Consider the following 25,013-nt stretch of genomic DNA (forward strand, 5'->3'; position numbering starts at 1 on the left):
GAGGTTGGTGATCTGTTTGTTGGCGTTTGTAGTGACACTGGCGTCGGAGCTGGGAGACACAGCAGGTGCAGCGGCGGCCATCTTGTTTTAGTATATGAAGCGATGCAGCAATGTGGATGGAGGGAAAGTCCTGAAAGACCCAAAGACCATGGGTACCCAAAGACCATAGGTACCCAAAGATCATAGGTACCCAAAGTGGGCCCTGTTGGCAAAATTTGACTCGCCAAGCCGTGGCTGTGGAAGCCGTTGAGTGTTTAGTTAAAACCCCTTACCTGTTTCCCATCGATTCTCTATACGGTGTTTCAAAACTCTAAAACAGTAAAATGCTTTCGGCCTCCGGGTGGCGCTGTTAGCACTTTCTTTGCATGCAGCTATGGGTGAAACAACCCCCCAAGTGAGTCAGCCTTTTGTGTTAGAAATTCCCTTCACAGTCACTTCCGATGCTTTTACTGGTCTTTTTCAGCTAGTTAAGATGGAGCGACAACGGCAAACGGATAACGTAAAAAAACAGCTCCTCGTCTGTCATTAGGATCCCAGTTTGGTGTTTTCATTAAAAGAAAGTATGTTTTAGCTTGCTCTTGTTTTTAAATTATTATGGCCAGTGAGGCCTCTCTGTTCAAGGTTTCGAAGACAAATGTTATTTGCTTTTTATATTACTGTGTGCTGAGCAACAAATAATACACAGTTTTGTGCAAATCAATAATACTGTGTCTTTGACAAGCATTAACACCAACTAAATTTGAATAATCTGTAAAATTCAGTGTTGTAAAGTAAAAATGAACAGCACTGCCACTACTTAGTGCTAAATTGTTGGAAAATCCTCAAAAGATGACCAATATAACCTTTTACAGCCTCTTCAAATGAAAATAAAAGATCAATACTTGGTGAGAACCCATCGAGAATCAATCACAGGACTAAATATCACGATATAACACTATATCGATATTTTGGCACACCAATATTTACTATTGTTGGGAAACAATGAACAGAGTCTTGATGGTTCTTCAGTTTTCTTTGGTTGATATTTTCACGTAAGAATCTTAAGGTTGGTTCAAACTGTGCAGACCAAGTCTCGCCTGGATCTAAACGAGAAGAAATACATTTTGGTCAGAATACTTTCTTACTCTTCCATACATCACATGTTCTAAGGGTCATAACAACAACTGCTCCTCAATACAAACCAATCCAAATCTAAAACGAATGTTTTCCTCTGCAGGCGTTTACAAGTTGTTCAATAATGGAAGGTCCTTGTAATCCTTCATAGAAGTGTTGTAAAAGTTTTCATAGCTGTGCGCCTCCACCTCCCGTCTGTGTTGGAAGGGTGTGAAAGGGGTTCCAGCCTTGTTTCTACATCACCACTCTACCCCTTTAAATTATTGAATCAACCATGAAATGTTTTTACGATTCGGCTCGACAGAGATCAAGTTGAGCGCCGTGTTGAAAACGAGCTTAAGGGTCAGAGCGGCTGGGAGAAAATAAATGTGGGTCTTGCTTGCAGTTGTGTTTGTGACAAGACGTCTGCTTCCTACGGAGCATAAAATGAGTCTTTAGCACAGAGTAGCGGCGGCTCGTAGAAGAAAACACCCCGACCATGAAATGTCCCATGTCCACTTACTTAATTAATCTCACTAATTCTTCACTCTTGATGCACAGCACACCGAAATGGCATTTACTCCTTTCACATCAACTGTTTTTAACCGCTTCATACTGTGTGTCGCTAATTCTCAAGATGTCCAGGATGTCTTTCACTTAGTTAAGCATCACCTTGAATAATATCGAAGAATATTTCTTTTAGATAATAGTAAATAATGAGGGGGTTAATTAACAAGTCTTTCTCTGAGTATGCATTCTCGTTTCTTCACATTACTACTGGAAACTTTTGGCATTAGTGGAGAACTCACAAAAGTTCTAATGTGAAGAATATACTCTTGCTACTTCATTTGGCAATAAGCCGATGCTTTTGTGTTAACGGTTGAAAAGTTACAGTAAATCGAAGAACATAAACACTGGAGCTCTGGTGTTAACTAGTTTGTAATTGCCTACACAACTTGTTACAATTGCAACTTTATTTAATTTTAAAATCTTTTTAGTAATAATATCAAATGAAGCCAATTTATCTCAATTATTTACAAAGTTCTGCCCTAAATGGACATTTTCATTCTATGTGGTCACCTAGGAGACGATGAGTAGTGTTAATACTCAACCCAAACAGACAGTACTGTCCTCAAGTGTGTTTGAAACCACAAAGTCTGGTTGGTTTTCTCTCATGTGATTCTTCGTTCCAATAGGTCATGGTCACATGCACTCATACAGGGGTGGTTTTTTAGTTTTGCAGGTTTTGGGTCGTCCAGGCCCGTGAAAGGTTGTAGAGAGAGCGGTTGTATCTTAACCCTTGTGCTTTCTTATGGGGTCCTTACATTGACGTGTTATCCATGCCATGATAAATGTGGATGACGGTGGACAGGGTTTCATGTCTGCTACGGACACCAGTGAAAATCAAAAAACATTGATTAAAAACAAGTTCAGTGCACTTTCTTGCCCAACGTCAACATTCCTAGGATAGCACAAGGGTTAAGGGAGAACAGGTGTGCCTTATTCCTTGAGACACTTACAATGTGTGTCCAGGATTCATTCACTCCTCAATTATACTAGGTCATGGGGAACTACTGATGTAGCCACAACTGCCTTAGGGCAGACTGACAGATGCATGGCTGCCAGTATGCGCCTACGGACCTTTTGACCATCACAGGGACGTTCATATGCAAGCATACATCAGTGGAGCCACACTGGACTCAGGGGGGTGAAGTGTCTTACCCAAGGACACCACAGCTGACTGAGGGGAGGGGGATAGAACCGCCAACCCTCCAATTATTGGCCAATCCGAGCCACTGCCACCATTATGCCAAACTGCAGTTATTAGTAATGTGCAAGTACAGATGCATGAGGTGTTCAGGTGATACATAAGTACCTGTGGGACATCCACATGAACTACACTGTAATTTCCTCATTTCATATTATATTATATTCTGGATATTTGGGAGTTTAAGTAATATAGCGGCTGGGTGGCTCAGTGGGCTAGGTGAAGGGCTGACACCCAGGAGCCCTGGGTTTGATTCACAGGGTTGTCCACTGATCCCCATCCAGATTGGGTCTTTAGGCAAGACCCTTGATGCTGCTGCCTAACTGGGTCCCTGTGCCCCTCAAGTACAGGGTTGTGTCAGGAAGGGCATCCGGGGTAAAATCTCTGCCAAATCACTGATGAGAAACAGTGGGTGCTGTTACGCTGTGGCGACCCCGAAATGGATAAGCTGGAAGTGAACTACTTGGGAGTTCAACTATTTTAGCTACATGTTAGCTGTTTTGGCTAATTTGGTCTTTGTTTTAAGTTTGTTTTTTATTATTTATTTTGGCTAATAAGTTAATTTAGCAAATATTTACACACTGGCTGTTTTGGCTAATATAGGCTTTTTTCTGTTTCTTTTAGCTAATTTGAAGTTTTCTATGATTTCAGCTACATGCTAGCTGTTTTGGCTAACTTTAAGTTTGGTTTTCTTTTGTTTTTTGCAGTTTTTTAGACTAATTTGGCATTTAGCTAATATTTTAGTGACTATTAGCTTCCACGTTTTTAGCAATCACTATTAGCATCTTCAGCTATCAGCACTATCATCTTCAGCAGCCAAAATAAGCTACAGCATTCACACTAGTATTATCACCGGTAATGCTCTATATCTAGTTCATAATTATATTTAAAAGTTACAGTTTTAAACATGTCGTTTTAGAGTGTTCAATAAATGTTTATCATTTTCAGCCCGCGGCCTAAGGTGTGTCTTGGATTTTGGCCCCTTCTGTGATTCAGTTTGACACTCCTGCCATAGGGGAACTTTTCCTCTTTAATTTATTGTTGGTATTAAACAAAGTCAAAGTGTGCATTCCACCACCTTCTGCATAATGAAATGTATTCAGACCCAGATTGTTACAAAGTGCAGAACATGAAGTAGGATTATGAGAACCAATGTGATCTAGTTTGTCTGCTTCATGAACACACTGTCTGAGGATTGCAGTCGTGCTTTGAAACCTAACAGAGACACAGGGCATCCCTTCTTTTCTATGACTGCAAAATGTAAATAAACAATCTTTCTTGTGAGAGTGGCTGCAGCTTCGGAGATGAGGTAGCGCCTGCAGATCAATTTCTGCTGCTCCTCCATCAGCGTGAAGTGGGCCGCGTTTCTCCTCTTTCACTTTCCTGAAGGACTGCCTTCATCTTCTCACATGAGTCACTCCATCAGTATGTTTTCATGGACTTCCCTCAGGTTGTTACTCTGCTTCCTGCATCCCTCTGTACTTCCCTCCTCCAGGAGGTTTCCTAACACTTTATCGATCCTCCTCTGTCAGTGACTGCTTCTCATTTTGCACAGTCTGCCGTGTTTTTCTCTCCTCTGCAGCAGCTTCAGGTGATCTGTCCTCTTAACCACTAACCTCTAACCCATTTACTTCATTTGAAACATCTTTACTAAACTTTTACACCCAGCTTATTATGTATTCGTCTTTCAACGCTTTATGTCTGCTCTGAATGCAGAACTTCTGTTCATTAATTAATTACTCATTGAAATAATCAACTCCACAGCCCTGCAGGGATTTTTACATATTTAATCAGTTGGGTTGAGTTTAGGAAATCTATTCCAACGTTTGAATAGATCGTACTGACTGCGATTTCTATTTTTAACCAAAGAAATTCTTCCTTTATTTCTTTATATTTATAAAGTCAAAAAGCTTTTTTGATGCTGGTATTAAAGTGAACTTCAACAAGGATCATTTTTACAGTTTTCACCTATGTCAATAGTTATGTGAAAACTGCTTTTAATTGACTAACTAAAATGATTTGACTCTGAAAATATAAAAAGTGAATCAATTTGAGACCTTGTTGATCTAAATAAAATGATTTCTATAACACTTAATGTGACAGGAGAACTCATCAGATTTCTACACATATACTGTATACTTTCTTGTCTGGTAGTTTTAACTTCTTGTGTTGATGTTAAAGGATTTATTTAGACTCAATTTCAGTTGTTTTTTTCTTTTTTAAAATGTTAACATGCAGACAGAGAGATTTTTGACATTTCTTAATTTTATTTATGACCCTTTTATGTTTTTTACAACAACAAACTGTATTTCCACAAATTTAAAGAAATTATTAACAATTTTATTGATATTAGTTTCACACTTTCAACTTATGTCATTAGTTATGTGAAAACTTGGGATGTAAAACATATTTATGATTATGTTTGTTAAAAGGTATAAAATCAATTAAATAATTAATTAAATAATCAATATCTTGGAAACTGCAGTTTCTTTTTTCTGCTTATTTTTCTACAGTTTTTGTCTTTTTATGCTCATGGAATACAAACAAAAAGACGTCCCATCATAAGTTTGTTTCTTCCAAAAGTCAATATCTAAATACATTTCTCTGTCAAATGTCATTATTTCTATCATAAACGTCATATGAGTAAGAAATATCTAGATTTGTGTGTTTTTGGTAAAAGAATGGAACAGTATTGTATCGCCAAAAAGGTTAGTTGAATCCTTTCTGTATCAATTCGTGGATTATGTATCGTGATGCGTATCGAATCGTGTGAGAGAGATACATATACACCCCTAGTGAAAAAAACAGCAACAAACACAGGCTTTTAGATGTCAAATTAACAGATATTTAATCCAGATTAGCTAGATGGCTCAGTCGGGTGCATGTAGGAATGGTGTGTGGAAAACCAGGGTTTGCTTCCTAGGGTGTGCCAAAATATTGATATTGCAATATATTGTGATATTTAGTCCTGCGATTGATTCTTGATGGGTCCTCACCAGTTATTTATCTTTTATTTGTTTGAAGATGCTGTAAAACGTTATATTCATCCTCTTTTGGTGAGATGTTCCTTTGGAGGTAGATAGGGGGTGCACATTTCCAGACTGGCACCAATGTGCCTGACAGCTACTTGAATTATTTCATTTTTGTTCTCTTGTTTACAACAATTTTACACTAAGTAGTGACACTGCTGTTCATGTTTACTATTGTTAACACTGAATTTTAAAGATAACTCTAATTCAGTTGGTATCAATGCTTGTCAAAGACATAGTGTTACTGATTTGCACAAAAGTGTTAATTATTTGTTGCACAAAAACAGACACAAGTTGTTTATTATGATTGTGTTCACACTAAAAAACAAATGTGAGTATATTTTACCCAAAAATATGTATTGTGAGTTAGAGAAGATTTTTACTAATTATCACAGTATTGTAATATCAATATCGTGAGCCACGTATCACATCGTATCCTGAGGTACCCAGAGATTCCCAGCCCTTGTGTGCAGTGAGCTTCATTAATCGTGAGTCCTTTGCTAAGACCTTTCATGCTACTGTCTATGTAGCCACAAGAGGGAGTCTTAGGCCCAATCCGAATTCTTCCCTCCTCCCTTCCCCTTCATTTATCCCTCCAAACGAAAAGTTATGAAAAAATACTGTCTAATATTTCGGACGTCACTTTCTTTGATAACGTCACCAATAATCACCGGTCCGCTAACTTTAGCGCCGAAATTGCAGCGCATGAAAATATATAACAACAGTGGTTTTAGAACTTTAAAAAAGTCGTGCTACAACAAAAAACTCATTACTTGCATTTAAATGTCAACTTCTGTGCTTCAGAGCACACCCACGTGAGGAAAAGTGCTTCTCAGCGCAACGCGTTTACCGTAAGTCCTTATATGTATCAGATTTTAGTAGCACTTTTCCCAGACACACTCGGACCTAAACTACCCCTTCAAATGGAGAGGAAGGGGTGGTCTGAGTCTGGGTCTTCCTCTGCTGGTCCCCAGCCCGGATCAAAAGCAGGGTTGTATCAGGAAGGGCATCCGGCGTAAAAAATCTCTGCCAAACCAAATATGCAGATGAGTAAAAGCTGATTCACTGAGGCGATACCTGACTGGACATACTGAAAGGTGAACAATAATATTTAATCAAACTTAATACAAATGGAAGCGCTGTGACTAAACACTTCTAGAATGTGATTTTTGTCATACACCCCATTATGCTTTGCAGAAATATCACAGGATACCCACAAACCTTAAGAAACAATATGGATAATTCTGAAATGATATATTTGTTTGATTCTGTAAGTTACTTCCCTGATTCAGCACAAATTACAGATTAGTTTTTATGCAGATGATCCTCAGATTTATGTCATCCTTACAGTAGATTTAATAAGTTCAAACTGCTGGACTTTACTTCATCTCCAGAGAAGGACTTTCAGTGTTTCCCAGAAGAAACCTCCTCCTCCTCCTCCTCCTCCTCCTCCACTCTCTGCAGCAGTCAGATGTAAACTTGTGGCTTCACTTCCTTTAGCAAATGAGGACTATATGGGGAAGATTTAGACCCAAGAAATGCAAGTTTATTCTCTCTGCTTCCATGGATCTGACAAAGCGTGAAACCATGAAGAAGAAGAAGTGATGGGTGAAGTGCAGGAAAAACCAAAACCAGTGATGGCATAACGACGCTGGCAATTTAGCGCCATGCTCTCTCTGTCTTTCTCCTTCCTGTCTTTTGGATGCAACAGACTGAAACGAGAGATCACAGCGAGGTCTGGACACGCACAGGAACCCCCCCCACCAAACACACACACATCTGACAAACATAATGAGGAGTTCCTCCGAAGGCTGCTTCTTCCTTTTCTCGGGTCTCTAATTAGAGAGCCAGCGATGATGAGTGCAGACAGGAAGTCTGTAAAGCTGTGGATGTGTGGCTCTGAATAAAGCTTTAACATTCAAACCTAATTGCATTTAATTAGTCCTAAAACCTCACTGTGATTTGTCTGTGTTGGCGTTGCGGTCCAGGCAGCTCATTTATTGAAAACCTGTGAAGGGGGCGGAGTTTTTAATGTCATTTCAGCCAATTAAGGAACCAGGAAAAATATGGTGGAGGGCGGGACTTAATTGAGTGGAATTTTCAAGGTCACCCACGCACATGCTCAGTAAGTGTCGGTGCATGTTAAGGAGAACTGAGGGTTTTTTGGAAGACTGGCTCTGGTTTCCAACAGGAGCAGCAGAGGGATGTTCTGCTTTCAGTTCTGCAGAAAGTGTGCATGTGTGTGTGCACGTGTGTTTGAATGTGAAGTCTATGACTGAAACGCATCGTTTAGCTCATACATGAAGTGTCTGCATTCCATCATTTCAGGTGTTTCTATTGACTTAATGTGAGAACTTGACTTAGTGAGTGTGACATCACCATCATCTGATTCCACATCACCATCATCGGGTTCCACATCACCATCATCGGGTTCCAACCAAATGAAGTCCATTCAGTCCCCATTTATCCCCAATATGCAGGCCGCCATATTGGAACCAGACTGCAAGGGTGAGCTGTGATTGGTCTGAGTCGACGCCTCTTTAGCAACCACTCTCACCAATCAGAAGATCTACTATAATTGGCATTTTTCTAATGATGGAGCAGTGGTCCATAACCTTTTTCAGGACACGGTTTAAATTAGACAATATTTTCACGGACCGGTCTGAACGGGGCCAAAGTCGGCATGTTTAAGCTAATTTCAAAATTGTATGTTACTGCAAAAATGTTGCAGTAAAAATAAAAGTCTAAATATTTTTTATACAGATGATGAAGATTCAATGAAACAAAGTTGTTGGTTTGTAGAAATTGTTTCTGATTTGAAAAAATTCCATAAAGGAAGCATTTTATGTTTCTTCCCACAGAATGCCATTTTTTTTTATCTCAATCCAGGCTCCAATTATTTTTCAGGGCTAAGTGGTTGGTCATATTTTGTCTTTACATAAATCCTCATTCATTGGGTATTTTTTCAACATTTTTTGAAGTTTCTGAACCTAATTTAGCCTTGCTGTTGGAAAACTCTCAAATGTCCGTTTCGGCTCGACGAGCCGCTTTTCTCCTTCACAATCTACTGGAATTATGTTAACAATTCAAAAATTAGAGTAAATCAAACAACATAAACAGTGGAGCTCTGGTGTTAAAGGGTTAACCTCCTATAGAGGAGATGCAGGTCAGACGGTGTTTAAACCAGGCCTGCAGAGCTTTTTAGGAGGTCTAAATAATGAAGGAGGAGGAGATGGGTTCGTCGTTATTTTAAAAAGACGTTCAGAACTGCGGTCCAACTCCCCCACTCTGCCCCGTCTGTCGCAAACATTCAACAGCTGAGTGTCTGACTCACAAACACACCCAGCAGCTTCATGAAGGACAAACCGAAGACAGCAGGCGGAACGGCTCTCCAAATGCAGACGGTTGATTGGACTGATCGTAACCGAGCAGTGGGACGTGTGAGATGAAAACCCCCACACCCGCCCCGCTGAAGTATGGTTAAGCAGGACGACAAACACCCCCCCAAAGATTCAAGAGCATCCCAGCATCACATGAGAGTTCGTGGGAAAATGACGCATAAATTCCAGATCAGACGTTTGATTGTGTCCTCGTCTTTCAGTCAGAGTTAACGATAATTAACCCATTCACATATATATCCTTCAGGGGTCCCATAACGTTGAAATTAGTAATGTATAACTTTTAACTCGCATAAAGTTTTTTGACATTTTCCTCCTCTTATTAAGGATGGTTTGAAATGCAAGATACATCTATATAAGATTATTAAATTACTGTAATTGCATAAGTATAACAAGCCACATTTTCTATGTTATCAGCTACATGCTAGCTGTTTTTGTTTAACCTAAGTTTCTTCTTCTTTTTTTTAGGCTAATTTGGCATTTAGCTAATATTTTAGTGGTTTCAGTTATCAGCTTCCACGTTTCAGCTATCAGTTTCAGCATCTTCAGTTGTAGAATTCAGCTTACACCATTCACACTAGCATTATTGTAGGTAATGCTTCATATGTAGTTGATAATAATGTTAAAGGTTATGGTTTTAAAGTTTAAAATTTTTTCGTTTTAGTTTATTTAATAAATGTTTATCCTGTTCAGTCCGCGACCTAACCTGCGTTTTGGATTTTGGCCCCTGTGTGATTGAGTTCGACCCCCCTTGCTATGCACAGTCTGATCAACATTGTAGATGTATATCCATGTAAGCTGATTTCATTCAACACCCCACCCCTAAAAGAGGGAGGTTTTTGTTTCTTCTTTCAACCACATAGATTTGCAGATTCTCTTGAGCTCGCTTTCAGTGGAAGGGGTGTGTCTTTCTAGATAGATAGATATACTTTAATCATCCTGAAGAAAATTATTGTCTTTCTAACATGTTTGGTCCTTAGTGGCAAGAGTGGTTCCCATAGAAATGTTGTCTCAGACCGACTCGGACCAATCACAGCTGACTGACGATTTCTGGTTCCAACATGGCGTCGTTCGTATTGCAGAAAAATGGCGACTGAATCGACTTCAATTGTTTTTCACTAAATTAAATGAAATGTTGGATCAATTAACAAAAATTCTGTAATTTTGAACATTTGTGGTTTGACATTGAACATTCAAATTGTTTGACAGATTCTTTCAAACCCACTGACTTCCAACAATCACTAATTGGTGAGTGAGGTGGCGATGACTCAGACCGACTTGAACCAATGGCAACGTCATCTGATTTCAACATGTGGACAACCGTATTGTGAAGAAAATGGCGACTAATTGACTTCATTTGGTTGAGGTAGAGCGGCCTATCTCTGGAAGATTAAAGGTTCGATTCTCGCTGTGCATGCCCACATGTCCAGACGCTAAACCCCACATTGCTCTTGGGGGGTATAGGTTGTCATCAGTGTGTGAATGGGACTGTAAAGCACTTAAGGCCTTCAAAGACGGTGCACACTGCACCGTTCAAGAGTTGCGTCACACTCGCTCAGTCCACTTCTCATAAACAGTCGATGCTTTCAACTCATGAACGTCTCAAACTCCCACAAAATTCCAACTTCTTTCCCTGCCTCATCCCACTGTTGCCTAGCAACCCTTTTCTCCACCAGCATTCATTTCTGCTTCCCGTTTTCTCCTGCTGTTTAGGTTTTATTTATTTTTTTTCCCGCCTGCTTATCTAAATTTAACATCATTTTCCTTCACAGACGTGATGAATATTAAGCTGAAAGTCAAACCAAAGTATTTCAGTTTAGCTGCAACTTCTGGCTGTTGAATATTTGAATCCAGCGATCCCTGAAAAAATAAGATTTTAATCAGGTCAGCCTTTTTTTTAAGCCTTTTTATTTCTTTCTCCCCACCATCCAGAGCAAATATGTTAATTCTGCTGTTCACTCTCCAGAAAGTTTTGCTTCAGTAGTGGTGAAGGTGTAACGCTCACCTCTTGAATGTGTTTTTTGTCTAAAAAGTTCCGATGATGAAAGGCGGCCCATCATCTCAGACGGCCTCACCTCCAAACCACAGAGCTGCTGGATTCATGTCGTCTTTTCTCACAATAATAAACTCCCTTCTTCTTTCCCTCTCATCTCTTAACTCCCCTTTGCCCAGTGGGTTTCCACTGAAACAATTACTTCTCCTGCTGTGCTGCTGTGCGTTTGTGTGTCCGCATGTGTGGATCTGCAGCGATTTCGCCTCTTTAGTTTGACTGAGCTGCTGGATCAGCCTGAAGGCAGAGAAATGGGTTCTTTTATCTGGATGGAAAGAACAGCGAGAACGTTGGTTCTGGTCACGCAGCATCCAATAAAGTTCTCTTATGGGGGGGGCTCTCACTGCAGCGCACGTCACATGAACTAGCTTGATAGGAGCCAGACCATATGTGTCCTGTCACTGCTCAGTTCTAACAAAGATCAAAAGTCTGTAAGTTAAATCTGCTGTGAAAAGTTCTGAACCGGGACTGTAAAAAGGCTGTTTTCAGTATGTCACCTCATTGGAGGGAGGGGCTTAAATGACCTCAGGAGACATCCTACGAGGGTCAACTGTTCCTTAAGAGTCTCATAACCCCGGGCTTACACCGCTAGCGTTATGGCTCCGATGCGTGCGCCGCAGTCTTTTCCTAACTTTAAAAGTGCGAGAGAAACTTCCACTGCAGGCGTTCACGTCCTCCGTCTGCAGACTGACCTCTGCATCGCTGCAAATCCGTTTCGTTTGGTTCAAATTTTGACGGACGCCACAGCTGATCTGCAGCACTTTTTGTGAGGTTGGGGCTATTTACCGGAAACCACGCAAGCGAATTTAAAGTGCATCCGGTATATTTTCAAAATAAAACGAACTTTCCGCTGAACTCGCCGGTTTCAGTGTGTCGTAAACATTACGTAATTTTCGTGTTACTCAAAGTGTTGTCGGTCATAACCATGGACAACGAGGAGCTGATCATAGAGATCCAGCACTACTCTATCTGGGCTGAGCTTTCACAGGCTGTGGATGGAGCAGCAGCCAGTGTAAGCCATCGGCTGTAGCTAGTCCACTCCCGCAACGCAACAGGGCCGTGACGCTGGCGGTGTAAGCAAGGGGTAAGGCAAACAACATCAAGAACTTAAGCTATGAACTGTCCTGAACTAGAGTCACCATAGCTGAGGTCATTAAACTTTAGGGAGGGGCTGGTCAGCAAATGTTGGTTTCATTTTTTAATGGTTAACAGATTCTGAAGGAGAAAAGCAGCTCGTGGAGCCGCTATCCTTCAGAATCTGCTGGAATGACGTTGATCGTGTTAACCATTGAAAAGTTGCAGTGTTTAAGCGCCACCAGTGACCCTTAAGGTGTTGAAGGGTTAACTTGTGCAAGAGGTTGGGAGGGGGTCTGTTGGTGTCTATATCAGGGATGTCCAAAGTCAGTCCTCGAGGGCCGGCCTCCTCCCGGTGTCCTAGAAACCCTGCCGTATCAGCTGCTCACTACCTACGCAATCAAAGTACTGATACCCTAACGCAGTACCAGTACCCTAGCGCAATACCAGTACCGGTACCCTAACACAATACCAGTACCGGTACCCTAACACAATACCAGTACCGGCACCCCAGCCCAGTACCAGTACATCAACGCAATACCAGTACCGGTACCCTAATGCAATGCCTGTACCCTAACACAATACCAGTACCCTAACGGAATACCAGTACCGTTACCCTAACGCAGTACCAGTACATTAACGCAAAACCAGTACCGGTACCCTAACGCAATACCAGTACCCTAACGGAATACCAGTACCGTTACCCTAACGCAGTACCAGTACATTAACGCAATACCAGTACCGGTACCCTAACGCAATACCAGTACCGGTACCCTAACGCAATACCAGTACCCTAACACAATACCAGTACCCTTACACAATACCAGTACAGGTACCCTAGCGCAGTACTAGTACATTAACGCAATACCAGTACCCTAACACAATACCAGTACCGGTACCCTAGCGCAGTACTAGTACATTAACGCAATACCAGGACCGGTACCCTAGCGCAGTACCAGTACATTAACACAATACTAGTACTAGTACCCTAATGCAGTACCAGTACCCTAACGCAATACCAGTTCCCTAACGCAGTACCGGTACCCTAACACAATACCAATACCCAAACGCAATACCAGTACCTGTACACTAACACAGTATCTGTACCCTAACCTTTACCCGGTACCGCGTCTGGTCTGGTGTCAGGTTAGGGTACCGGTACTGGTGCGCTACGCATCATGGCACTGGTAACCTCTGGTTCTGGTTCACAACCCGGAGGTTGGGGGCCAGTTATTTAATGGGAACAGCCAGTACGCCAAAAAACGACGAGTTGGGGACACCCAAACGTCAAAAAGTGATATGGAGGGGTCCTGAACCAAATGTCGGTATGTGACCACTTGGGAGTGGGAATGTGTTGGGAAAGCATGTAGGACACCGATCCTTGAGGACTGACTTTGGACACCCCTGATCAATATGATGCCTTAAGGACGTGAAGTTCCAGAATCAGTAGGTTTTTATCTACCATCCTCAGCTTTGGACATTAGTAACATAAATATGCTACATTCTGGATCTCTCAAATCAAAATGAAACTTTTTTCTTCTCTGAAATGGGCCAAATCTTACTATCAGCTCTGAGACCAGAGGTCTAGTCATCATTCTACTGGACTCCTCCTGATAGGTCAAACACCCTCACTGCTTCCTGCACATGGACAGCTTTGGACCCTTATAGACCTCGTAGCCCCTGAAGACCTTGTAGCCCCTGAAGACCTCGTAGCCCCTTAAGACCTTGTAGCCCCTGAAGACCTCGTAGCCCCTTAAGACCTTGTAGCCCCTGAAGACCTCATAGCCCCTGAAGACCTCATAGCCCCTGAAGGCCTCATAGCCTTCAGAGGACTAGCCTTCTAGCTCTGTGGGGTTCTTCTGATGCTTTCTTTTAGTCCGTGTCAGCCAGCTGGACCTCCATTCTGGAGTATCTGACCTGGACTAGCCTGACTCTCACAGAAAGTCCACAGAGTGCATGAGGGCTCTTTCCAGTCTGCCAAACTACGCCCTAAACTCTGCCGTTTCTTCCACTTCTGTTGGGATCTAATTGTTGTATGAAGATCATTTCCTTCGGACTCCTTCGGAAATCCTTTCTGTGACGTTCCCAACCTGCTCTTCCACCAGGAGTTTGACAGGTTTACAGTACACAACTTGTTCCACTGCTGCGTTTCTGGCTGGATCTTAAGGTGTCATCAGGGATCAGTGCATCAACCCCTTTGTCCTGACATGGTTGAGCATCTTAAACCCCCCTGTTGGAGTAGTCTGAAACCCCCTTACCCTCCAAACTCCACTGTGACTCATTGTGAGGAAGACTTGCTGCAGGATCCATCAAGAGCAGATGGAAAATTCATGGATCCATCTCTGGATGATTGAATACTTTTTATTCAGATGAATCTTCACAGACTAAGAAGCTAAAACTGACAATGATGCAGGGGGGGCAGCGTTGAAGATCTCAGGTGGAGCATAAAACCTGTGAAAGTGTTTGTGGTTCTGCAGCTCAGACTCTGAACCACAGCAGGATTTAATGCTGCACACTCAAAGCAGCTTTCCTCTCATTATTCATGAGGCACAAAGTGGCAGCAGCTAAAATGGGGGGGGCGGCAAACGAAGGGGGGGCAGACACGATGAGACGGAGCGAGGCCATCCCTTTGTTAGGAGCCACAGCCGCAACAATTTACATGAGAGCCAGGCCTCCTGGCTGCTGATTGGTCCAGAGAGCTGCTCGCCTTGCCGCACCTCCGGCCCTCCCCCTCCCTCCCACGCCTCACCGCAGCCAATCAGGAGGTCACACACACGCAGGGGGGGCTCCTGGAGAAGGGGCTCCTCAAAAAGTGAGAGTTTGTGTGTGTGAATGGTTTGACGGCAGAATAAGTGATGAGCTGTGGGCCAGTGGTGTGTGGAGGGACTGCGCCCCCTGCTGGAGCTGCAGTCAAACAACCACACACGCTGTAAAACAGGTGATGAGCAGACCCACTGGTCATCTGCTTCTCCAGGTATCCGTTTGCTGCCCGACTCCTGTTTAGAGCCAATTCAGAGACAAACATCTGGTACTGAACACTGCAAGCAAAGTTTTCTAGATTCCTTTTATTTTTTCAAGATAATAAATTAAATATGTGTACAAATAAACAAGTAAACAAGAACGAATGTCAAATCCATTCACATTTTAGTTTGTTAAAGTTCAGCCAACTAATGTTTTTCCAATTCAGAATAATCACTATGAGAACATTCTACCACACTGTATGGTCACATGACTTTGATCAATTCAAAGACTGGAATGATGGTTGATCAGTTTCTGCTGCATCACGTGTGTGTTGTCTGCTGTGATGGTCATTTTTATCTTCTTGTGAAATAAATCCAAATGGTATTTTTCAAGATGGACCATCGATATATCTCATTTTTAAACGATTTTTAATGGTATAAGTCGTTTCAATTAGCAACTTGTCTCAGACGGATCGATTTGGTTGGATTGTAGAAATATGAATCAATTCATTGTCACAATCCTAGTGTAAGAGTTGGTTGAAAGAATAAACTCTGGAGTGAAAGGGTTAAGCAGATGGTTTGTAAATCTGTCTTCTCGACTGCATTGTCACCTCCTTTGTCTTGGAGGTGTTGAGGAGGAGTTCTGGACCTTCTGTCTTGACGTCTACAGAGATGGCGTCTGCATGGTGGTGGTGACACAGTCATAGATCCACATAGTGCAGAGCTGATGTTGAGTAGGCCTGGTTGGACAGGAAGTCCCTGATCCAGCAGCTGGTGGTGGTCGGGGGTCAGAACCCCAGCAGCTTTTCTGCCAGTCTGTCAGGGAGCCGAAGGCAGAGCTAAAGTCGACGAAGAGCAGTACGGGGTGGCGCCCCGCGGTTCTGGATGGGAATAGTGGCGTAGAGCCCTGTGGAGATGGCGTCCTCTGTCAATCTGTTAGCTCTGCATGTGAAGTGCAGCGGATCGATGGCGGGCAGGAAGCAGGATGTGATGTGGCATCAGACCAGTTTCTCAAAGCCTTCATGGCCACAGGTGTCAGAGCAACCGGTCCTTCAGATTGCTGATCCTGGTGGCTTTTAGCATGGGGGTGACTGAGGTTGACTTCTGGCTGGTGAGATGACGGACTGTGGCGCAGAGGTAGAGCGGTCGACCTGCGATTGGAAGGTTGCAGGTTTGTCTTAGGTGACTGACTGAACCCCTCATTGCTCCTGGTGATTATAGGTTGGTGCTAGTGGAGCTTCCATCAGTGAGTGAATGTGTGTGGGTGAATGGGACTGTGTTGTGAAACGCTTTGCACCTTCCAAGACTGTAGCACATATAAACCACCTACTAGGGGTGTGCCTAAATATCAATATAGCGATGTATCGCGATATTTAGTCCTGCGATTGATTCTCGATGAGTTCTCACCACTTTTATTTTCATTTGAAGAGGCTATAAAACGTTATCCTAGCTCATTTGGCTAATTTGGCATCTACTGAGGTCTATTTATGCTGTTTTGGAGTTTAGCTAATAGTTTAGCAACATTTACATGCAAACGTTTTGGGTTCTTTTTGGCTAATTTAGAATTCAACTACTATTTTAGCAACATGCTAATGTTTTTGACTAATTTAGTTTACTGAGGAATTTTAGGCTTTTTTGGAGTTTAACTAAGCAACAACCTAGCTTTTTTGGCTAATATGACATCTACCAAGGTTTTTTGGGTTGTTTTGGAGTTTAGCTAATATTACAGCTACATGCTATCTGTCTTGGCTAACTTAGGCTTTTTAGTTTTTTTAGGCTATTTTTAAGTTTAGCAATTTTCATCAGCTACATTCTAGCTGTTTTGGCTAACTCAAGTTTTTATTTATTTAATTAATTTGCCATTTAGCTAATATTTTAGCTGGCTATCAGCTTCAGCATTTTCAGCCATTAGCTTTAGTGATTTCAGCTATTAATTTCAGCATCTTACAGCCTTCACACTATCATCATCACAGGTAATGCTATATATCTAGTTCATAATTATGTTAAAAGTCATGGTTTTAAAAAATTACAGTGTTGAATATATGTGTATCCCGTTCGGCCCACGACCTGACGTGTGTTTTGGATTTTGGCCCTTTGTGTGATTGAGTTTGACACCCCTGGGTTATACACTCGATGAAATCAGCTGGTTCTGTCATTGGTGCATGTTATGTGAGAATCTGCTGATTCACAGTGATTGTAGAAACACTTAAAGAGTTATTACAGTCAAAGAGCTTGTGTTATTTAGCATCATTTCTGGTGTTGAAATAGTTAGAATTCATGGACGAGATTTATGTGATTTCCTTTTATTTGTGGGTCTGACTGTGTTTAAACAATAAATCCAAACGATTGATTTCGTGGACTCTGGAAGCAGTTGGATAGTAAACCTTTGAAAGAATTGAAAAGTTTGAGTCTGCACCTGCAGGTGTGCGAGGTGGAGGTTTATTTTTGTCTCGTCGGTTCAGACAGAACATGACAAACCCAGATGTGTCCTTGAGCACACTCTGCTCAAACCTCCGGACTGTGTGTTCACACTGGCATGGAAACTCCCTGTTCGGAACGACAGTGCATGTGTGTGTGCACGTATCATATCTGGGATCAGTTTGTCTTGTTTCAGAGCTGCAAAAAGGCTAAATCAATTCTGAACTCTGCCCCCCCTCTATACACACTGAGTTGTGCTTACAGTGCAGCTCAGCCTTGTTGACTCACAGACAGGAAGTACACGTCACCTTTTAAATTACAAATGTTTACAGATTATTTGTATTTTATGAGTTTTCTTGTGTGTGCTCAGGTGTCCATTGGCAAGATGTACGGGGTGCAGAAGACGGTCGTGGAGTAACGGGATCGCAGAGGAAGAGCCGGGCAAGCAACAGGATGTGACATCATAGACCGGAGCCTGCGGCGTCTGTGGCATCATTGTTCAGTTTGAGCGGGTGGAACATGAAATGCATGGTGGGAGATGTAGGACAGATGAAGTCTGGGATCATCGTGTTGGGGTCGAGGCTTCCCTGACTTGGTTTTTCTTTAGTATTTATGTTGTCAGACGCAGAATCCTGAAAATATCTTTCCTCAGTGAAGAGACTGAGAGCCTTTCCTTGATCATTAACAGAAATACAAGAAATGATCAAAACTTTGGAGGAGAAATTACATATTAGGCTCCTCCTCTCTGCTGTGCTTCAGCCCTCCATGTGGAGGTAGGTAACCATGGTGACTGTGAGGTCATTAGGTAGGTTTTTTTGTTCAGGTCATCCGTTTGTGTTTTAAATAAAGGCAAAGAACAAAGAAACTTGTTTGTGTTTTCTGCTCCATGATGTCTGGCAGAGCCTGAAGTCCAGGTGAGAATACGCTGTTCTCCAGGGTTTGACCGTCTGCTGCTGAAGATCCAGATGGTCTCAAGCTGCTTCCAAACAGTTGGAGTGAAATAACTGAGGAAATGTTTCTGCTTCTGACTTTGACATCTGTAACTTTGACATAGATGCTGTCGGAGGTCAATGGACCGCAACACTCGAGCTAGAGTGGTGGTGGCTGTGTCCGAATGAACATTAAGACAAGTGTTACTAGAACATTTGCTTTACCTACAATAATGCTAGTGTGAATGCTTTTTGCTGAAAGTAGTTGCTAAAGATGCTGAACCTTTTGCTGAAAATGGTGACACAATTTACTTCCTTATTATTATTAATTTACTATTTATACTTATTACAACAAGTCTTTTGGGTATAAGTTTGGATTTCTTTTGACATTTGGCATCAGATTCGTCGTCAGGCCCACACTTAGCAAAAATGTTTTGGTAACATTACTTAAGTTTATCAGTATTCATTTTTTTGGTTGATTTTATTAGTTAATAAAATGAAGAAACTTTGAGGTCTCAGAATCTTTTTTAGTGCTTTTACGTTCTTTTCATTCTTTTGAAAACTTTATTTATTCAATCAGCCCTGGCCCTGGGGTGCGTGGTGCCCTAGGCGAAGTACGGCAGCTGCCTGGACTACATTGAAATTAGTATTTATTTATTTAAATTGTCAAGGATTAAATAGTAACCACTTAAAATAAAAAAAAATAAAAATAAATAAATAAAATTATTCTTCTCCAACAAAAATACCATATTAGTTTTTGACTGAAATGGGGGGTGGGGATTTCCAAGCAAATGACTGTAAATAAAATGGACAAACCTCTGCTTTGAGCCCATCTTTTCCTCCTCTTCCTTCCTTTTTTGACCTTAAAGGTGTCCCTGAGGGCTTGTTTTGATGCTTTTTCATCCTTAAAGTTTTAAAGAAGCAGCGACCACACCACACACCCCTCCTCCCCTCCACCATGCTTTGACAGGGGCTGCACCAGACAAAATTATGTCAAACTTTTGAGTTATTTTATTCATGGTTTTAATTATTACATTTTAAACATTTCACATAAAATGAGTGGTGTGTCAAACTAAAAAAATAAATAAATAAAAATGATTTTTGCCACTTGGTGCCCCCTCCAGCAAATGGTGCCCTAGGCAGCCGCCTAGCTCGCCTATGCTCAGGGCCGGCTCTGTACTCAATGTTTTTACTTAAGTAACTTTAAAATATTTCAACTGTTATAGAATTTTACAACTTTAGCATTTTATCCAAAAATCATCACGATTTATTAAATCGTTTTGCTCAAACAAACTTCAAAACTTCAGCTGTTTAGTACTGGCCTCAACCACATTCAGCTTAAAGCATCCACATTTACATCAGTGCAGGTCATGCAATGTAGCTAGACACAGCTGCATGTTAAAGAAACTTAATAGTTTAATTGTTTTTCTATTGGATACATTTTTCATAAAATCTGATTATATGATTCTATTTCACCTTTTGAAATCTATTACTTTAAAATGGGCTTATAAATCCTGCAGCATCCACTCCTCGCGGAGGAATCAAACCATCTCTGTTCGCTCCTGTGAAAACTTGCATCAACGAACACGAGAAGAAGGTCACCTGACTGAATCCAGGTGTGAAGCAGGTGAGTTCTGGTGTTGAGTGTCTTCAACAAAATGGTTGTAAAATAGCTGATCTGAGATCAGAGGAGATGTGAGGAGCAGGACGAAGGTTAGGAGGTGACTGACCTGCAGGTACCGACGCTACTATTTATAGGTTGAAAGGTGAGTCCGGTGGCCCACTTACACACACCCACACCCGCACACACACACACACAACGACACACACCGACACACAATGTTGCTTAATGCTGGGTTTCATCAGAGAAGCACACACAGAGGCTTCTTCTTCACAGGGTTCTGCACATGCTCAGTTCATCTGTTGCAACTCTGATGACCTTTGATATTTGTTTAGTCATTTCAGGGTTTCTCTTGATCCTATGATGTTTTTAGTATTTTAGTAAACTCACTTTGGGCTACATTCAGACGTTAGTAGGTCTAATGTCAGAGGAATAAGATGATAGTTTGAACCTGAAGTTCTAGTTCTACACACCTGATAAAGATGAAGGTCAGGGCAGCTAGATTTTGTAGTTGTTTTATTATTATTAAAGGGCCATACCATCATTTTCTTGAGCTTTTCAGAGTAAACTATATCCACAAATATGATAATGAGTTACCTTTGGAACGCTGAAAAACAAATAATTTATGAAAAATTAATTATTTTTTTAGTTTTTTTTTTCTTTCAGGAAGTAAAACGACCTGTTTCCTGAGGCTCCGCCTGCCGCTGCCTGTGACTGGCGCCCATTTCATGAGATCCTCCCAGAGTCTCTTTCTTCGTTTCTTCCACAAAAATAAACAGTATCCAAATTTCTTCAAAGATGGATCCACATACCATATATTGTTGCCCTGGTCAATCACTACACTGGTTCACAACACAAACACACTCAGCGTATGCACTTTAGAGCTATTTACACAACTTCAGACTACAATAGTACAGACTAAACAGCCATTTTTCTGACCGTAATTATCACACTTCTCTGAGTCAGTGAATGCACCAGGACTGAAGTTACTACACTCATGTTAGCCCCGCCCCAACGCACCACAATCGGGTCAAAAGTTCTGAAACAGAAATTTTCAGATTCAAAAATGGCAACAAAAAAAAGATGAAAAGAATTGAAACTGAAAAAAAAATTGAGCGTTGAAACCTAAAAAAACAGAACATTTGAAGTTGGAACTAATTAAGCTTATTTTAGACTAGCAAAATGTTTTGGACATTTTGCTTTTATTAATATATTTTTTTTTCAACATGTTTTATTTGTGTTTCAAATATTTATGGCCCCGATTTTCTCCATACTGCACGACTTGGGGGTGGTAAAGTGTGTCTTAAAGGAGCCCCGAGTCTAAAGTAACAAACACCTGTTTGAGCTGGAGTTTATTGAAGACACGACTGGAAGATAGACGGTATTCTGCATCTGAAACGAAGGTTTTTTGCTGATCATCACTAGCTCTGTGGAGGAATTGGGCGTCGAGCCGCTTTTCTCCTTCAGAATCTACTGGAATGATCATGTTAACAGTTACAAAGTTACAGTGTGTTAAAGATTTTGTGTTTCAACATCACAGATGACGCCTCAGGTGTTAAAGGGTTAAAACACGATAAACATCGCAAATTCTATCATTATGACTTTTCATAATTTTTTCTCCTTTTGTTATTGAATATGAAAAACATACAATTTTTAATAAAAATCTACATGCAAGTCTATACTTATATCAAAGTCATGGCCCGGGGGCCGGATCCGGCCCTCCAGGTGATTGTATCCCTCCATTTTATTTTATTGTTACTAATGACCCGATGTTATCTTGCGTTTATTTCTAACTTGTATAATTTTCACAAAATATACTTTTATAGAGAGTAAAATATTAAAAGAAATTTAAAGTTTAAGTTAATTTATTCTGGAATAATATTCCTGCCTTTTTATTCATAATTATTGTAAAAAGTTACAGTTTTAAAGTTTTAAAAATTGGCATTCTACTAGTTCTTTGGACTATTTTGACTAAGATTTTTTAGGCTATTTTGAAGTTTAGCTAATATTTCAGCTACATGCTAGCTGTTTTGGCTAACCTGAGTTTTTTTTTTCTTCTGTTTTTTAGGCTAATTTTGCATTTAGCTAAAATTTTATTAGCTATTCATTTCAGCATCTTCAACTATCAGCACTAGCATCTTTAGCGGCCAAATTCATCTTACAGCATTCACACTAGTATTATCACAGGTAATGTAATATATATTATATTATAAAGTTACTGTTTTAATGTTTTAAAAATGTAGTTTTAGAGTGTTCAATAAATGTTTATCCTATACCTCCCGTGACCTAAGGTGTGTTTTGGATTTTGGCTCCTTGTCTGACACTCCTGATTTCTGTCTCTGAACAGCGATCAGACTCTCTTATGCAGTAGATAATAAGAAAATGTGGTTTCCAATCACATTTTACCATCATTTTGCTCAGTTATAACATCAAACTTGATCAACTAAAACAAATCAACCAAAACTTAAAACTCATAATTCAAATATTTAGCATTTCTATAAAGCAAAGGGACACAATGGAGGGATAAAAGAGCTGCATGTGCTGACTCATCCAACGGATGAAGCCACTTGAACGAGTTTCAAGAAATTAGACTGCAAATTCAGATGCAGTGACTTAACTTCATAGTTTTATCGACCCAATTATTTTTCCAAAGGTAAAACTGAAGGTGTTCTGGTCTGTTGAAACCATTGGAGCAGATTTTGCTCGGTAGGTCCAACAGCTCGTTTCCAAATCAGCTGCTCGCACTCTCAACAGTTCCCAATTTAGTCTGTTTGGTTACCTTTATCTGTTTACAGATTTTCATCTCTGTGTTGACACAACAAACACGGGAGGTCAGATTGGTCAATATGACAGCTTCCAGATTTCTGAACTTTGTCCGCAGCATGAGGAGGGATAAGGAGCTGCCTGACCACAGATGGAAAAAGTGACATGTTGACATGTGTGGTGTGAGGAGAAACCTCCATCCCAACACTCTGCAATTGGTCCAAGCCAATAAACCATCGTATTATTGGCTCATTTGCATCCAAACATCTGAATTAGAAAACTGTTGACATTTATTATTGTTGTTACTTAATTCCTCAAGTCATAGATGGATTCTCTGAAGGAGAAGTTCTAACTAAAATGTTCAGCCCTAGATAAAATTATAAAACATTTACATGTAATGCTGTTCCATATTTAAAACATGCTAACTTTGTGTATGAATTCATGTTATACACACATATACACACACACACACACACACATATATATATATATATATATATATATATATATATATATATATATATATATATATATACTAATAAAGCATGACAATATTAGTCAAGACAAATCCAACTTTTTCACCTTTTCAGAATAAAAGGCCTTATTAGTTTTCCAGACTGTTTTTTTCTGATGCACCATTAACCACTAAGGGAAAAATTAAGTCTTACAGAAATAACTTGCTTAATTATTTTATTATCAGTCATGCGGTTTAAATCATACCTGACATGTTTTGAAGGAGACATTCTGTCTTTATCAGAGTAGTCCAAAAATCTACAAAGTTATGAATACTACAGAAACTGTGAACTTTATGGCATTAATAAGAAGTCTTACAGACCTACAGATAAAGAAATACTATTAATTTCCCACTATTGTGTGTCTTTTAGAGCACAATGTTGGTGCAGTTTGGCTTACGTTGTTGGTTTATTCACATTTTTTCAAGGGAAATTGAGCTTTATGTGATTGACTCACAACTTTGAGGAATCTGTTTGAAATTATTGAACATACCGTTTCTAAAAGTAGATTCCACTTATGACCCCCCAGCTCACCATAAGGGGGTAGGATGAGGATAAGATCCACGGTTCTTAATAGAAAAAAAAAAAAAAAACGGTTTGTTATGGACTAAACTAAAAAGTGAACATTTAAAGAATGTTCTAATACTTGTTTATCTCTGATACTTTTATTAAAGAAACTATTTTAATTTTTTAATAGATCTCTGACCAGACATTATAATGATGAACTTATGCATAAGGTTAACGTTTAATAATGGTTAAGATTGAAGCCAGAAATAAATAAGTCGACCAGTTTACTCTCCCCACCTCATCCACCGTGACACAATGCACAAATCCATCCATCCATTTTCCAGACCGCTTCTTCCCTGTCGGGGTCGCGGGGGTGCCGGAGCCTATCCCGGCTACTGACGGGCGAAGGCGGGGTACACCCTGGACAGGTCGGCAGTCTGTCTCAGGGCCTCAATCACACACATTCACTCTCACATTCACACCTAGGGGCAATTTAGAGTCACCAATTAACCTATGAAGCATGTTTTTGGACGGTGGGAGGAAGCCGGAGTCCCCGGTGAAAACCCACGCATGCACGGGGAGAACATGCAAACTCCACACAGAAAGGTCCCAGCCGGGAGTCGAACCGGGGCCTTCTCGCTGTGAGGCAAGAGCGCTAACCACTGCGCCACCGTGCAGCCCAAAATGTACAAATTAAACTCCAAACACCCAAAATCAGCTGACTCAACTAACATTTTTGACCCCAGACAGTAACTAAGTTTGGTCTACAATTGGACTTTTAGACATGAGAGGTCTTGATATGACCTGGGAAGAAATGCAGCGGTCACAGGAGCTGATCGATCCATACTTTCGGGATCAAACATGGTGCACTCAAATTGGATACAACTTCTTT

General features: G+C 40.8%; 1 protein-coding gene across 1 annotated transcript in view; it reads left to right on the forward strand.

Moving 5' to 3' along the window:
- LOC112151038 (LYR motif-containing protein 4B) overlaps positions 1-18,654 on the forward strand; it is a 44,903-nt gene extending 26,249 nt beyond the window's left edge. The window contains exon 3 of the mRNA XM_024279648.2: positions 18,160-18,654. Within this exon, the coding sequence (XP_024135416.1) occupies positions 18,160-18,207 (48 nt within the window). The 3' untranslated portion in view covers positions 18,208-18,654. The remainder of the gene's footprint in view (positions 1-18,159) is intronic.
- Positions 18,655-25,013: the final 6,359 nt, after the last annotated feature.

The sequence above is a fragment of the Oryzias melastigma genome, linkage group LG20 (assembly GCF_002922805.2).
Source record: "Oryzias melastigma strain HK-1 linkage group LG20, ASM292280v2, whole genome shotgun sequence".
Taxonomy (NCBI): Eukaryota; Metazoa; Chordata; class Actinopteri; order Beloniformes; family Adrianichthyidae; genus Oryzias; species Oryzias melastigma.